Source organism: Oryzias melastigma, unplaced genomic scaffold (genome assembly GCF_002922805.2).
Source record: "Oryzias melastigma strain HK-1 unplaced genomic scaffold, ASM292280v2 sc00313, whole genome shotgun sequence".
Classification (NCBI taxonomy): Eukaryota; Metazoa; Chordata; class Actinopteri; order Beloniformes; family Adrianichthyidae; genus Oryzias; species Oryzias melastigma.
Genome location: NW_023416920.1, coordinates 169879 through 184803, shown reverse-complemented (window position 1 = coordinate 184803; position 14925 = coordinate 169879). Strand labels below are relative to the sequence as shown.

Here is a 14925-nt window from a genome sequence, read left to right as displayed (position 1 = left end):
ATTACTTTAGACGCGGGGCTCCTTTAAGATCCCCCCGCAGTCGGGCACAGTCAGGAATCATACAGACACCTACTAAAGAAAGATATATGGTATGTGCATTCATCTTTGAAGAAGTTTGGACAATTTTTTGTGAGAAATGCAGCATGTCTGCATTTCTCACAAAAAATTGGAGGATGACTCCACCCACTGCCAAAATTTGAAAATCCAGTCAGGTAGGTGGGGCTTGGGGGCTGGATTGTTATCATTACTGGAGCTGCAGATCATGATATCAGACTTCTGAAACTTACATGGTTTGACCAATCACAAAATTCAATTCAACCTCAATTCAACCTGTAGGGGGCAGCACACAGGCGATTTTTGACTATATTTCAATTTATCAAAAATTTGGCTATGACAAATAGACAGAACTTTAAAGTCCGATTTATAGAGATCAATAGCCAAAAAAAGTTAATTTAGGGTTTGGTTACCCTTTAAGCAGGACAGAGTGGGCGTGGCTTCTTCTTCAGACTTTTTTTGTTTGACATTTCTCTAAAGACACAAACAAAAAAAATACTTTCAAAAGGAAATTTAATGAAACTAAATGAGCTTTAAATAATAAAATGAAAGCTTTATTGATGACATGATGTACAACAAATCTCTTTTAAATTAAGCTAATTTTACAGTTGTTTATATTTGTTTTTGTTTATCTTGAACCACTGAAGAGATTTTTTGGGAACGTTTTTAATTTTAGAAAACCGGTTCACACATAAGGTTGTTTACCATTACCATTACAACAATTCTGTGAACAATTGTAGATTACACTTCTGAGTGTTAAGACTGAAACTATAAAAAACAAAAGTTTACATTTTAAATCCTTAAAAGTTTTTTAAGTTAAATGCTGATACCAAGTAATCAATGAGAAAAATGTAACTCACCTTTTAAGATAAAAAAGGAGAACTCTTTGTATGAAAGACACGTCCGTCTCTCCTGCAAAACTTCAAACACTTTGTTTTGATTCACTTCTGGTTAAGAGGTTTCCCGTCTTCTCCTCTGAGATGACAAAGTGAAAGTAGTTGAGCCTGCAATGTACTTGCAGCAATTGAACCAAGCTAAATAACTGCTTTGAGTTTTCTAGAATGTGTGAATTTCTGTAGACGTGCATTTGCCTTCAAACCTGAAAAAAAGTACTTGAAACCTGTCAAATACTATAGCATTTTTAAACAAAATTCCTTACAACAATCGTATTATTTTCAGAGGGAACACAGGGAATTGTCTCTTTAATATCAATCACTAAGTAAAAATGTAATTAAAATAGGTATTAAATTCAGGGCTTTGTACCTGGATTCATACCTGAAGGAGGGTGGAACTAATACCCTTTTTCACATCCTTAACAAAATTGAAAAATATATCTTTCAGAAAACATGACAACAGAAGAACTAATGTTGGTTTTTGAATAGATGAGTCTTATCATTTTTAATTGAGTTTAAATATGTCTCAATTTGTTATTTTCTAATAAAAAGTATTTAAACCTTTTAGTTTTACTTTCAGTTCATGACAACAACACATTCAGTAAATGAATCATTTTTCTGAGTTTAACACTGAAACTTTTATTGGATAAAATTTCGAACATGATAAAACAATATATAAAAACAGGAGATAAACAAGAGTGAACAAAAGTGAAAATACTCATTCTTTCTGCTGTTCCAGTGTGCAGATATGTTAACTTCAGGGACTCCACTAAACATTTTTAAATATAGGATCATGTCACAAAGTAATCACTATAGTCAGTTACAGAAGCTCCACCGGCTATGACACAAAACACTAAAACTTCCCAGAAACAACAATCAGTGTCATGAAGAGACAACAAACTTTGAGCTTCACGTCACATAAGATATAGTCACACTAATTATAATGTTGGTAATGAAAACAGTGTAATGTAAAACATCTGCATTAACAGCATTACATGTTACAAGATACACCTGTTGTGGAGTAAAAAAAGATCAAATTATAATTGTAAAAAAAGTTTGTTTCTTTGCCTGCACTTAGTCAGGTGGGTTCTGAGGCTCTCCTTCTCAGTCTGCTTCAATTCAGAGTTTGGTAGAACTGGGGCTTAATACTGACTTTTTATTTGGACGGCAGCTACATTTAAACTAGGGGTGTAGCGATTAACTGACTTAATTCATAAATTGATTTCTATTCCTTGATCTAACCAGATCGATCTAAGGCAAGTTGTTAATCGAATCAACCTATACTATTAAAAAAAATAGTTTCAAAACAAGATAAATCGATGATTGATATTGAAAAATACCATGCGGATTGAGGTACAATGCTTTTATTTTACCATAATGTAAAAGTGACCGAGTCCTGTCACAGTGGATAACACACATGTGATGCACCAAAAATGATCAATCCATTATTAAAGTCCAATGGATATTCGAACAGTGGGCTGAACGTTATGCAACTAAAATATGATTTATGGATTTGTTTGTTTGTTTTCCTTTGCACATATTTAATTTACACTTGATTATCTTTCAAGAAATACAAGGAATCCGGAAAACTTCACCTACACTGTTATCTCTGAGTCACACTGGTCAGTGAACTGGATTGAATCAGATCGTACAAAGTGGACGAAGAATCGTACTGACAACCACAAACGATGATACAGTATGAACTGAATCGTATAAATGAATCGTTACACCCCTAATTTGAACACAAACTATTCAGATTAAACTAAATCTCTAAACTGCACTCTTCAGTCTGAACACAAGGCACGTGTATAGAAACTTTCTCCCAATACCCACTTTTGTAAGTATAAAGTAAAGAAGAAAAATACAGTTCTGTCTTTTAGTCTGGTCAGTCAGTCTTCTGTTTTCGCTGATCTTCTTCAGACGCTGATGAAGACGAGTTTAGCAGAGTATGCCAGATCAGCCAGGTACAGCAGGAGGTTGAGGCCAGTAAGCACAGCCACGGCGATCTCGTTGGTTGCATCGCTGCCTTTACCAAAGTACTGATCATCAAACTGAAACAGGGGCCAGAGGATGGTGGCGGACACATACATGGCAACAGCCAGGAGTCCGTATCCTGACAGGAATTTGGGAAAAGAGATGGGAAGGCAGCCGGTGCACTCCCCCACACACATCACCACCACAGCCATGGAGAGGATGAAGCAGATGCAGTACACAGCCATACACCACTGTAGAGGAGGATATCCCTTGTATGACACGGGGTTGCTCACCAGGATGAAGATCACGCAGGCCACAAAGGTCTGGCACACCTTCAGCAACCCCGGAGCTGTGGCCATGTAACCTGCCACCTCTCCTGGCCTGGCCTTGGACAGGATCACTTCGCCCAAATAAACCACTGTTGACAGACAGGAGAAGACTGTGGCGGTGATGCGATAGTCATAGATCTTGTTGTCGTAGTACGTATGGTTCCTGATGTAAAACCATGGGAAGATGACTGACGCCGACAAACAGAGGAGGGCAGCATAGCAGGCGACAGTGATTGGGAAATTCGTCCAGGACACCGGGATCCGAGTCTGGAGGCCGCACAGCTCCACCAGCAGAACCAGCAGGGTGCAGGTGAAGCTGAACACCCAGCAGAACATGCACCAGTCAAACATGCCTCCACGGGACAGAAAGACTCCTTTGGATGCAACACTGAATGCAACACAAGAGAAGAGCAGCGCAGCGACTCGAACCCAGAACAGCCGGGAGGATGGGAACACAATCACAGGCATGATGGGAGGGTCCGTGCAGGCAGGAGATGTGGCAGACTTTCACAGAATAGTTCTTCAAATGAAGCGGTGATGGTTCCCACAGACTCTACGATGGAGCCAACAGTTCTGCAAAAAGGAGAAGAAATGTTTCAAACAAAAACAAGACAAAAACAAATAGACTAATTCAATATATTAATTCCTTAACAGAAAGAATGAAACTTCTGTTGTTGCTCCCATTTGTCTTGAGAGAAACTCAAAGATCTGAAACACTTTCAACAAATTCAAAATAACTCTCTCTCTCTCTCTTTTTTACTGAGATAATCCATGCCATCTCTTAGGTGCGCCATATCAAGATACTGATTAGAGAGCATGATTACTCTCAGCTGGAGTTTGCCTGCTCTCGGTGGGTGGCGTGCTCCTGCCTCAGGTGGAGGAGTTTAAATATCTTGGGGTCTTGTTCTTGTGTGAGGGAAGATCAGAGCAAGTGGTAAGTAGAGGGAGCTAAGCCAGAAAGCAGAGCTCTCAATTTACCCGTCGATCTTCGTTCCAGTTCTGGCCTATGGTCATGAGCTCTGTCATGACCGAAACAACAAGATCTTGACTACAAGTGGCTAAAATGAGCTTTCTCCTTAGGGTAGCAGGGCGTTCCCTTAGAGATAGGGAGAGAGCTCAGAGTAGATCCGCTTCTCATCCATATCTAGTGAAAACAGTTAAAGTGGTTCAGGCATCTGGTCCAGATGCCTCCTGGATTCTTCCCCATGGGAGTCGTTCCGGGGATTTCCCACTGGGCGAAGGCCACAGGGAAGAGCCAGGACACGCTGGAGAGACTACATCTCTTGGCTGGCCTGGGAACGCTTCAGAATTCCCCTAAAGGAGCAGGGAATCTTTGCATAGACTGCTGCCCCCACGACCCGGTCCCGGATGAGTGGAAGAAGAGGGATGAGTTATTCTACAGGTGTGCCTCAGACTGGCCACAATAAAAAGCAACTCTGAAATGTGCAAGGTTGTTGTATTTGGGGGTTCTGGCGACTCAGAAAACGTATTATCTGGTTTAACCACCATAGCCTCATGCAGTGCAACACATCTCTCTTGCATGATCTGATTAGGTTATTGAGAGGTCCATGGCAGTGAGGGGTTATGGTATGGGGTCAAGTGAATGTTATGGACTTGGAACACAGGTGAGTTTTATTGGTGGCATTTTAGTTCCACAAATATACTGTGCTGAGATCCTGAAGCTCTTTGTTATGCCATACATCCAAGAACATCACCTCATATTACAGGATGATGATTCTTGGAAGCTTAAAACATCCCAGTTCTTGCATGGCCGCCATACTCACTGGACATCCATTGAGTACATTTAAAATGCTCTAGATTGGCGTATACAATAGCATGTTTCAGTTCTTCCCAATATCCAACAACGTTGCACAGCCATTACAGAGGAGTGCACCAACATCCCAGGGGACACAATTGACAACCTCATCAGCTCTATACCAAGGAGGCTTATTGCACTGAATGATTTAAATGGAGGTCACACCAGATACTGACCAGTTTTCTGAGACCCCAGACCTCTCCAAAAAAACTACATGTTACAAAGTGGCCTTTTATTGTGGCCAGTCTAAGGTACACCTGTGCAATAATTGTCCTGCTCAACCAGCATCTTGATATGGCACACCTGTGAGATGGGATGGACTATCTCAGTAGAGAAGTGCTCAATATCACAGATTTAGACAAATTTATGAACAATAGTTGAGAGTAATTTTTATTTTGTGTTTGTAGAAAATGTTTCAGATCTTTGAGTTCATATTTTTCTTCATTGCTAACTTGAGATACAGTTTATAAAAGCAAAACATTGCATCTATAACAGGAACAACTTGTAATGTTCTTGAGTATTATTTACAAATCTTGAAATATTGTCAAATCTTTCTTATGGTTTGGTCAATTAAAACAATGGATTTAAATCTTTATATTTCAACATATTTTTCCTCAAATAGATTTTCATAGATTGTTGACTGTAAAGGAGCATGTCAGGGCTGAGTCTGAGGGTTGTGTGAGGCTTCCAGGCTTCCTGTTGGTGCTGTGCCGTGACATCATCGACATGCAGGTATGAAGAAGCTGGAAAGTCCCTATTCCTACAGTCAAACGAGTGCATAAAAGACTTTGCTGCCCTCTGGTGTCCAAAGGATGACAGTTTTGACATGGAATCAGATGTGTTTAGGGCATAAATTGGCCAAAAAAATGTAAAAAGAACATAGTTGAAAAATGTAAAAAAAATATTGTCAATAACATGTCAAATCTAAAAAATACTGAGACATCTTAAATGAAGATTTGTCTCGGTAAAATGTAAGATGTTAGGGTTTTAAAATCTACTTGTTAAGATTAGATTTTTAGATATATTTTTGAGGAGCCAGTTACCAAACCTCCTGCAGTTTCACCCTAGAGTAAACTATTTTAAACAAATAATTAAAACCACATCCTACTGAGTTTGAAGTGACAAGAAAGGCTTCAACAGTATTCACTTTTTACTTTCTGTACATCCGTCTGTTTTGACTTCAGGACCCCTCCCTTCCTCTCCTCACAATCAGTCACTTCAGCAGGCTGATAAGTCTAAGCACTCAGCTTCACTCTGCCTCCAACCTGAATACTTTAATCTTAATTGACAAATATAACTTTTAGAAAGGAGGCCTCATTAAGGAGATCTTATGGGTCCATTCAAGCAGTACGGATCGAAACATTATCCAGCAATAACATGTTGACACACATTTATGGTAGCCTGAATCTGTTCTCTACAACAAATCCGACCCATGGGGAAACCCTATACTTAATTACTTTAATAGATTATCTATTCATTCAGCACAACAAAATGAAAGGGGGAAATGGTTAGAAGGCTGTTATGAGCACTGCTACACATAAAAAAGACGAGTGAAACCCCAAGCAATGATTCAGCTATGCAAACATAAAAACAGCAAACAAATGAATCAATGGTTCCTTGCAAGTCATAACTTACAGTTTCTAAAGCAAACGTGGTCTAATTTGAAAGACAATTCACCAAATATTACAAATAATGTATTTAATGCACTTGATTTTGGTTGTTATGAGACATGTACTAGTTAGTTTTTACTAGGTATGGGTATGAAAGAGAAACTCTGTGTCATGTTGCTGCCAGTATCAGTATACAGTTGCAGTGTTTAATCTTGGGACCATTAAATAAAATTAATTTTACCATTTTATTACAATGAAAGATGTAAAGTATTAATATTCTGGTAGAGTTATTTTTTGCAAGCCATACTTATATAAAAAAAAAATGTTCCTACAGTCTAGGAATATATTGTGATATGCATTGTATGATGAGATAAGTATCGGGATATGTATTCCATTGCCAGACTCTTGCCAATACACACCCGGTTCAGGAGGTCTTTTATCCCGACTGCCATGAGGTTTTATAACAGGCACTGCTGACTGCACATTTTATTTTATTTTATTTTTATTTTTATTGTATTTGCATTTTATCTGCACATTTTATTTATTTATTTATTCTGCACATTTTATTTACTCTGTACTTTCTATTTATTTATTTTATCATTCCTATTTTAAGGTAACTTTTAGTATTCTTTTTACCTCACTCGTGTTTTTATTATGTTCATGTCCTGTTTATCTATGCTTTATTTTACTGAGTTGTTGATTTTATGTCTTTTTAGTGTGACTGCTGGTGTGCATGGTTGAGCTACCAGACAGGGAATTTCTCTCTGCAGAGATTAATAAAGTATCTATCTATCTATCTATCTATCTATCTATCTATCTATCTATCTATCTATCTATCTATCTATCTATCTATCTATCTATCTATCACCCCTAGTAATGACCACTGGCAGAGCAACAATGTTTGAGTGAACATCCCTAAAATCCAGGTTAGAATACAGTATTAATCATAAATATCCATCCATCCATTTTCCTGACCGCTGTGTCCCTTTCGGGGTCGGAGTAGCCTATCCCGGCTACTGATGGGTTAAGGCGGGGTACACCCTGGACAGATCGCCAGTCTGTCGCAGGGCCTCAATCACACATCCACTCCCACATTCACACCTAGGGGCAATTTAGAGTCACCAATTAACCTATGAAGCATGTTTTTGGACGGTGGGAGGAAGCCGGAGTCCCCGGTGAAAACCCACGCATGCACGGGGAGAACATGCAAACTCCACACAGAAAGGTCCCAGCCGGGATACGAACCGGGGCCTTCTCGCTGTGAGGCAAGAGCGCTAACCACTGCGCCATTGTGCAGCCCCCTAGTCATAAATATGAACTTTAAAAACTAATCAACCCACATTCACTCCAAAGATTCAGTATATAAAACCAGTGAAACATAGTTTCATCATTTCACTGGCTTCCCATAGACACTTCTGTGGTTGCTGTAATGATGCTACCGGGCCAATTATGAGCCAATTATCAATTATGCTGCCTTGTTTGTGAGGTTTATCAGGGTTAAAATCATCATAATTTTCTGGAATGTCAAATGTAGGTCGTTTCTTCCTGTTGTTCTATAAAACTATATCTGAAGCTGCTTCCAGTAAACATATAGAGAAAATGTTTTATTGTCACCACCACACACTTAAAAAAGTTTCTCCAACCTGTAAAATATTTCTTCCATGGTGCATTCTTATATGATTCTACTGATATGAAATCCTTCATAATTTCTTTTAAGCTGGACATATTTTGTTCTTATACTCTTACTGTAAAAAGTAATGCTGCAATGTAGTTTCTGCAGGAGTACATTAGAAATTCATCTCTGAGTTGTGGGCGGGGCTTTTGGTGTGGAAAAACAGATGAGTACCTGGTATCCATCTGTTTACAGCTCGCAATATTTCATTTGACGACAATTGTATTTATTTAAAATGCTGCTGACAAGACAATATTTAATTAACTATTTATGAGTGTCCTTCAGTGCGTTACCTTTGTTACATATATCGTATTGTGAGATGTGTATCGTGATATGTATCATATCGCCAGATTCTTGCACATACGCACTCCCAGTTCACACTCTCTCCCACTAGCTTACAGCCCCTCACAACCTCAACCTAACATTACTGCTGCAACAAAACATGACTAGCAATATTAGAGCAATCCAGCCATATAGTTTTAAACCAGATACCAGCTCGGACAAAGAAAGCAAAGACGTTCATGGGTCTAGTTGTCTACAAGTGGATACAAGTACTTGTGACTTGTCATTGTAGCTTCAGCATAATATCTACTAGCTTTTTCCAAAGGCATTTTTTCATCAGCCCCTGATTCACAGCGATTTTAATTAAAAAAAAAAAAAAAGACAAGACTCTAAAAAATAAGTGTTTAATTGATTATGTACACTTACTGGACACTTTATTAGGTACCCCTGTTCAACTGCTTGTGAGGCAAAAGTACAGCTGGTCATCTCAGACTGGTTTCTTGAACATAACAATGAGTTCACTGGATTCAAATAACCTCCACATTCACCAGATCTCAACCCAACAGATCACCTTTGGAATGTGGTAGAAAGGGAGATCAGCATCATGGATGTACAGTTGACAAATCTGCAGCAACTGTGTGATACCATCATGTCAATATGGACCACACTCTCTGAGGAATATTTCCAGTATCTTGTTGAATCTATGCCACCAAGGATTAAGGCAGTTCTGAAGGCAAAAAGGGGGTCCTAGCAAGGTTCATTCATTCATTGATTTTCTTGGCCGCTTTGTTCCTTTTGGGGTCGCGGGGGTGTCGGAGCCTAACCCGGCTAAGGCAAGGTTTACCATGGACAGGTTGCCAGTCTGTCACAGGGTCTCAATCACACTTACATTCACACATAGCAAGGTGTACCTGATAAAGTACATGTCCTCCATCATGATAAAAGTGCCACAAGAGCATATTAAAAACACCTAAAACTTTGGAATTGGTCTTTAATTGTATTGCATTGTTCTTTCGGCTCAGCTGAGGGGAGAGGGGAGATTCTCCTGTATCAACTACAGCCAAACAAAAAGGTTTTAATTCATCAACAATGTTCAACTTAACTGTTTAACATATTTTATTTTGAAAGGTCTGATGGGAGCGAGTAGGAATGCAGATGCCTCTGTGTTCTATAAAAAAAAAGTTCTTTATAAACAAAAAAAGATTGATTAGCTTAAAAAATCAAGGCCTCCAGCAGGAAAGTCTGCTCCTTGTACAGTTGAACACAGGCTGTGACTGGTCCTGGGATCTGTCAGTGACCTTATTGCTCATTGCATTAGCCAATACCTCTGGTGCACCATTTCCTGTTGTGTGTTCTGAGACTTACACACAGGAAGCCCCTTTGAAACAGCTAAAACCCTGTATCCAGGAAACCACACCAATGTATTAAACTCTTAACCCAAATCTTCACATCAAACTAAGACCTATACTTAGAGGTGTGAACTCTGCAAAGCTGCTTCTTTACCTCATAACATTGCAGAAACATGCTTTCTTTCTTGAGCATGAACAGACTTTATATTGGTTTGTGAGGCTTAAGAATTTAAAATGAATTCGTCAGGACCCAACATATCCTCCCTAAAGGCACTCGCAGGCTCAAGCAGAAACCTGAAGTATCCTGTAGCTCCTCTAAAGACTGCTGATTTGGGAATGTTTTAAGAATGATTTCAAACATGAAAACAAACTAGCATGTGAGCTTGAAATATACTCTTTCGTTTTGTGAAGAGCCCGTTAGCAGAGCGGATTCCACTCTGAAAACTGTGGTTGTGTGGTGAGTGTGGCCTCTCGTTTCGTTACCTCGTTGGTTTGACAGTACACACCTAAAAGCTGCTTCTCATGTCTGAAGGAGAAGATTAGGAACTGAATTTTTAGAGTGAAATTTTACAACAGACTCAATAAAAAACAAAAAAAAACAGAAGTCATACAGAAGAATTAAAATACAAGTAAAACATAAACTATAAACTTAAAATTTTAAGGGCTTAAACGGGCGTTCATACCAGTACCTCCAAATAGGGGACTGTACAAAGTGTGCTATGCCTGACGTTGGTGAGGGTTAGAATGATTTCATTCCTTGAAGTGTTTAGACTTTGAATAAAACAACAGTATAAATAGGATTTCTTAAAAGAGCTTGAACAGTGTGAGCTCCTACACCAATGAACATCTCAGTGTCACTGCACCATTGTGGTATTGTGAATAAAATTCTAAGGGCATCATTATATGTCATCTGCTTCTCAATGCAGCATAGATCTTAGCAGTAATGCTTCAATAAAAAAATATTGACTGAATATGAACATTTAAAGTTAAAGACCCATTAGCTATCACACACCTAGGTTTAATCCCTTATCCAACTCATCGATGGTGAGTGTCAAGCGGAGACAAACTGGGTCCCATTTGTAGAGTCTTTGGTATGACTCGGTCTGGATTTGAAGTGGACCTTCCAGATTCAGGGTGGACACTGTACCACAATGCCACTGATCTGGTCACATGAATCAAACCTGTTATGAGCACGTAATATACACCACTGTTTGCAAAGGTCATCATCATCCGTCATTTTGTCATGAAAGTCCCAATCAAGTCATCTTTTGTAAAAGTATTCCCAGTTGTATCTTAATGATGATTATGCTGTTTTAAGTGAAAATGTGAAAAAAAGACAGTTTCCACAGCACATTAAAATAATACATTAAAAATTTGCCTCTGGGCGGGACTACTGGGTGTGGAGTAAGCCTGCCCCTACTTCCCTACATCCATCTGTTTATGCACTCTCCTGCTAGCTTACAGCCTCTTACAACCGCAACCTAAAATTACAGGTGGAACAAAACTGATAAGCGCTATCAAAGCTACCCAGTCATACAGTTTTGAGATAGATGCTAGTTCAGGTGATGAAAACAAAGACGTTCGTGGATCTATTTGTGCAAGTCGATACATCAGAGTGGAGCAGAGCAGGTGGCCTACTGATTATACCACCTACAGTACGTCACTGCTACAAGTTTTCTCTTAACTGTATGTATTTTTCTGTTTGGATAAAGAAATCCTAAAAAATGCAACTTTAGGCTTAATTTTCTTAATATCAAGAGAAAAATGCCACAATAATATGTTAGATGGGGCGGCCGTAGTGCAGTGGTAGGGCGGTCGACTCCTGATCAGAAGTGAGCGGGTTTGATTCCCGCCTTGCCCGCCCATGAGTCGAAGTGTCCTTGGGCAAGACACTGAACACCGAATTGCCTCTGGTGGGAGGTTGGCGCCAGTGTTCGACAGCGGAGCCACCACCAGTGTGTGAATGTGTGTGTGAATGAATGGGTCTGTGACTGTGAAGCGCTTTGGGCCCTCGAAGGAGGGTAGAAAGTGCTATACAAGTTTACGCCAGAAACACCAAAAAATAGAAGATTTTCATTGGAAGCATGGTCGTTATTTTTGTTGTTGCAACGCCCCTAATGTTAGTTTAGGGTTCTAAGGAGCTGTAAGCTAGCGGGAGAGCATGTAAACAAAGGGATCATGGGAAATAAGTGGGGGATTACTTCTGCTCTAAAAGTTACTACTCAGTTTATGATGAACTACTGCCGCTCTGCAGAAACTATGTCCTAGAAAATGACCCAATTTTTTTTTGTCTAAAAACTGCATAATCATAATAAAAATATTTAACTATATATATCACTTTACAAGAGATTAAAAGATGATCGGAGATGAGCAAGATATTTCACTGAGAGATATACGTCAAACTCAGTATTGGACAGCTTAAAAACAGGAAGAGTCAATTTCATATATTCACATATCACAGAACCTTCATTTGGATGACACAAAATATAATTTTTAAAACGATAAAAGCAACAGACATTTAAAAGCTGTTCTATACCGGCCTGTTGGGGCTAAAAACAACAAAGTCACCAGCGTTCAAAAGCAGAATTACTTCAAATTTTCCAGTCATGCAGATGGTAATCAACTTGGAACAAAATACAAACTAGTGAACTCCTCTTGCACACCAAAGACGGATGAGACCACTGATCTCTATCTGAACTCCATTTCCTGATGAGTAAATAACTGGATAATAGTCTTACAATAGACCTGATTATCTTTATAAAAAGTTTGGTATGGTTTAAAGCATTAGGCTGCTATATAGAAAATTGCATCCATCTTTTTTTTTCTTTTTTTCCAGATGTTAGAAAATGAAACTGAATCATGGATCTCCATCTTCACATCCCCCTGAGGCAGATTTCAGTTCTGCTCATTACAGAAGCATCTAATCCAAAGTCAGAAAACAGAATTTACCCCCAAAAATTGATTAAAAAATACTTCCACATCCGGACACTTCTCGTCATAACGATCCGCTTAGATCCACAAACGCACCGACAGTTTCCAGCCCAAACCCCAGAACTTTAGACCTGAATAGAGCCGCAGAAACACGGAATGGATCGTACCGATTTGTAGTCCCGCAGATGTTTCGTCTCGATCCTCCATGCGCTGAAAGTTCTCCGTGCGTCCTCCTCGCCTCAGAGGCGCATCCCCTCCACGTCGGAATGAGAGCCCCGCTCGGCCCATATTTGGTAAAAGCACTGGCCAAGCCCATGAGGTCATCTCAGTTCCTCTTCTTAAGGGTTCATGCTTTACAAAGAGGATATGAGGCTTTAGAAATGGAATCTTAGACGATCTTTACCGCAACTGGGCTACAAAAACATTAAAAGAATATCTGATCATTGTTTTAGAGACGTGACTGAAGCTGCGACAACAAAAGGCTTAAAAAAGTGTATTTTTATAATGTGATACAGTAACAAATTCCTTATGTGTATCAAACCAGATGACTTACATTATTTTACTTGTTTGTGCATCACTTGTTTCAAAATAAAAACTGTCAAGATGAAAATGACACCTTAAATGAATATAAATCAAAGTGAGACATCACCTTTTTCTTTATTGCTCCTGATCAGACACTTTTACTGATATTTTTTGAGTTCCCTTATAAAAAAATGTATAATAAAGTTTGTTTTAAGACACTTCTTTAACCAAAAATGAAGATATTGTACTTTTAGTTTACTAGATAAACTTTATAAGTTCACAAGTATTTTCGTTCACAGCGTTAAATGTGGAGTATTTTTCAGATATTTCCAATGTATTAAAAATGTATTTTAATACAGTCGTTGGTAGAAGTTCATTACTTGTAAACTAAGACCAAACCGTTAAATACTTCAAGTGTACTTTCATAAACATAGAGTAAACTTAAAGTTTATTGCTAGTAAACTGATACTACTTCAACTATACTTCTAAGTATACTTGTAAACTAAAAGTGGGCCAATTTAGTCAAAATAACTATACCTGTTAGTAATATACTTTTAAAGTGCACTTTGGGAAATAAACTTTTCAATGCTTAAGAATACTTAAAAACATAAACTTGAAGTATACATTTTTTGTAAGAGTAATAACTATTTTGTGATGTTCTAGAATTCCCTCCAAGAAAAGAAAATCCCATTTTTATTTATTTATTAAATATGAATAGATCTGAAATACACACATTTTGCCAAATAATCACTTTACATCTAATATAACAAAATGCAAAACAAGCTTCTTGAATTGTTCACTTTTGCCTTCACTTCTTCAATCATTAGCAATCAATTATTCCAGGCATCTTCTAAATGTCCTGCTGCAGTTTTGATTCACTCATGGATTTCTTTAGTCATTTTGATTTGATTTGATTTGATTTGTGGAAAAATCTTGAAAAATCAACAAAAGAGTCAAGTCTATTTCAATAAATGTTGTGTATGGGTTATATTAAAAAAAAAAAAGCTCTGATGATGTCAGTTATTTGATGCATTTATTTTGCATTATGAAAGAGTTTAATAGTTTATTTAAATGAGGCAGACTTAACAAGTTTTCTTCTTTCTGTCTCCTTTCATTTTCACCTAAGATAAGAATATTGTGTAATTTATTGTTAGGTGCTGTGGAAATTAAATAAATAATTAAAGCAAATGAAAAAATCATTTTACGTTCAAACATTAAATAAAATAAGTAAATATCAGGATGAAAAGTGATTAACAGAAAGTGCTCTAAAAAGGGGAATCCCAAAAAGTTTGTATTAATACCCACTTCCAGTCTTACTTTTTAATATTTTTACATGTTAAATATATAATTATTGTTTGCATAAACACAAAAAAATTAACAAAAAAAGTCATGATTGTATGCACATTGTCCCATTAGGATTCTCTTGTTCTAACTTTTTTCTAAATTGTGTAACATTTTTACTCCTCTTCATGGAATTCTACATTCTGTTGCAC

At 38.0% G+C, this 14925-nt stretch overlaps 1 protein-coding gene across 2 annotated transcripts; it reads right to left on the bottom strand.

Moving 5' to 3' along the window:
• Positions 1–1560: 1560 nt before the first annotated feature.
• On the bottom strand, positions 1561–13238 carry LOC112139892 (myeloid-associated differentiation marker homolog). Of its 2 annotated transcripts, none has more exons than XM_024262732.2 (2): positions 13078–13238; positions 1561–3823 (listed from the first exon to the last, which is right to left on the bottom strand). In XM_024262732.2, exon 2 carries the CDS (start codon positions 3716–3718, stop codon positions 2864–2866), a length of 855 nt encoding a protein of 284 aa, XP_024118500.1. In that variant the 5' UTR covers positions 3719–3823; positions 13078–13238; the 3' UTR covers positions 1561–2863. The 2 variants fall into 2 exon arrangements, with proteins under 2 accessions (XP_024118500.1, XP_036066827.1); XM_036210934.1 differs by lacking the exon at positions 13078–13238 and adding an exon at positions 12929–13061.
• Between the last annotated feature and the right edge of the window lie 1687 nt (positions 13239–14925).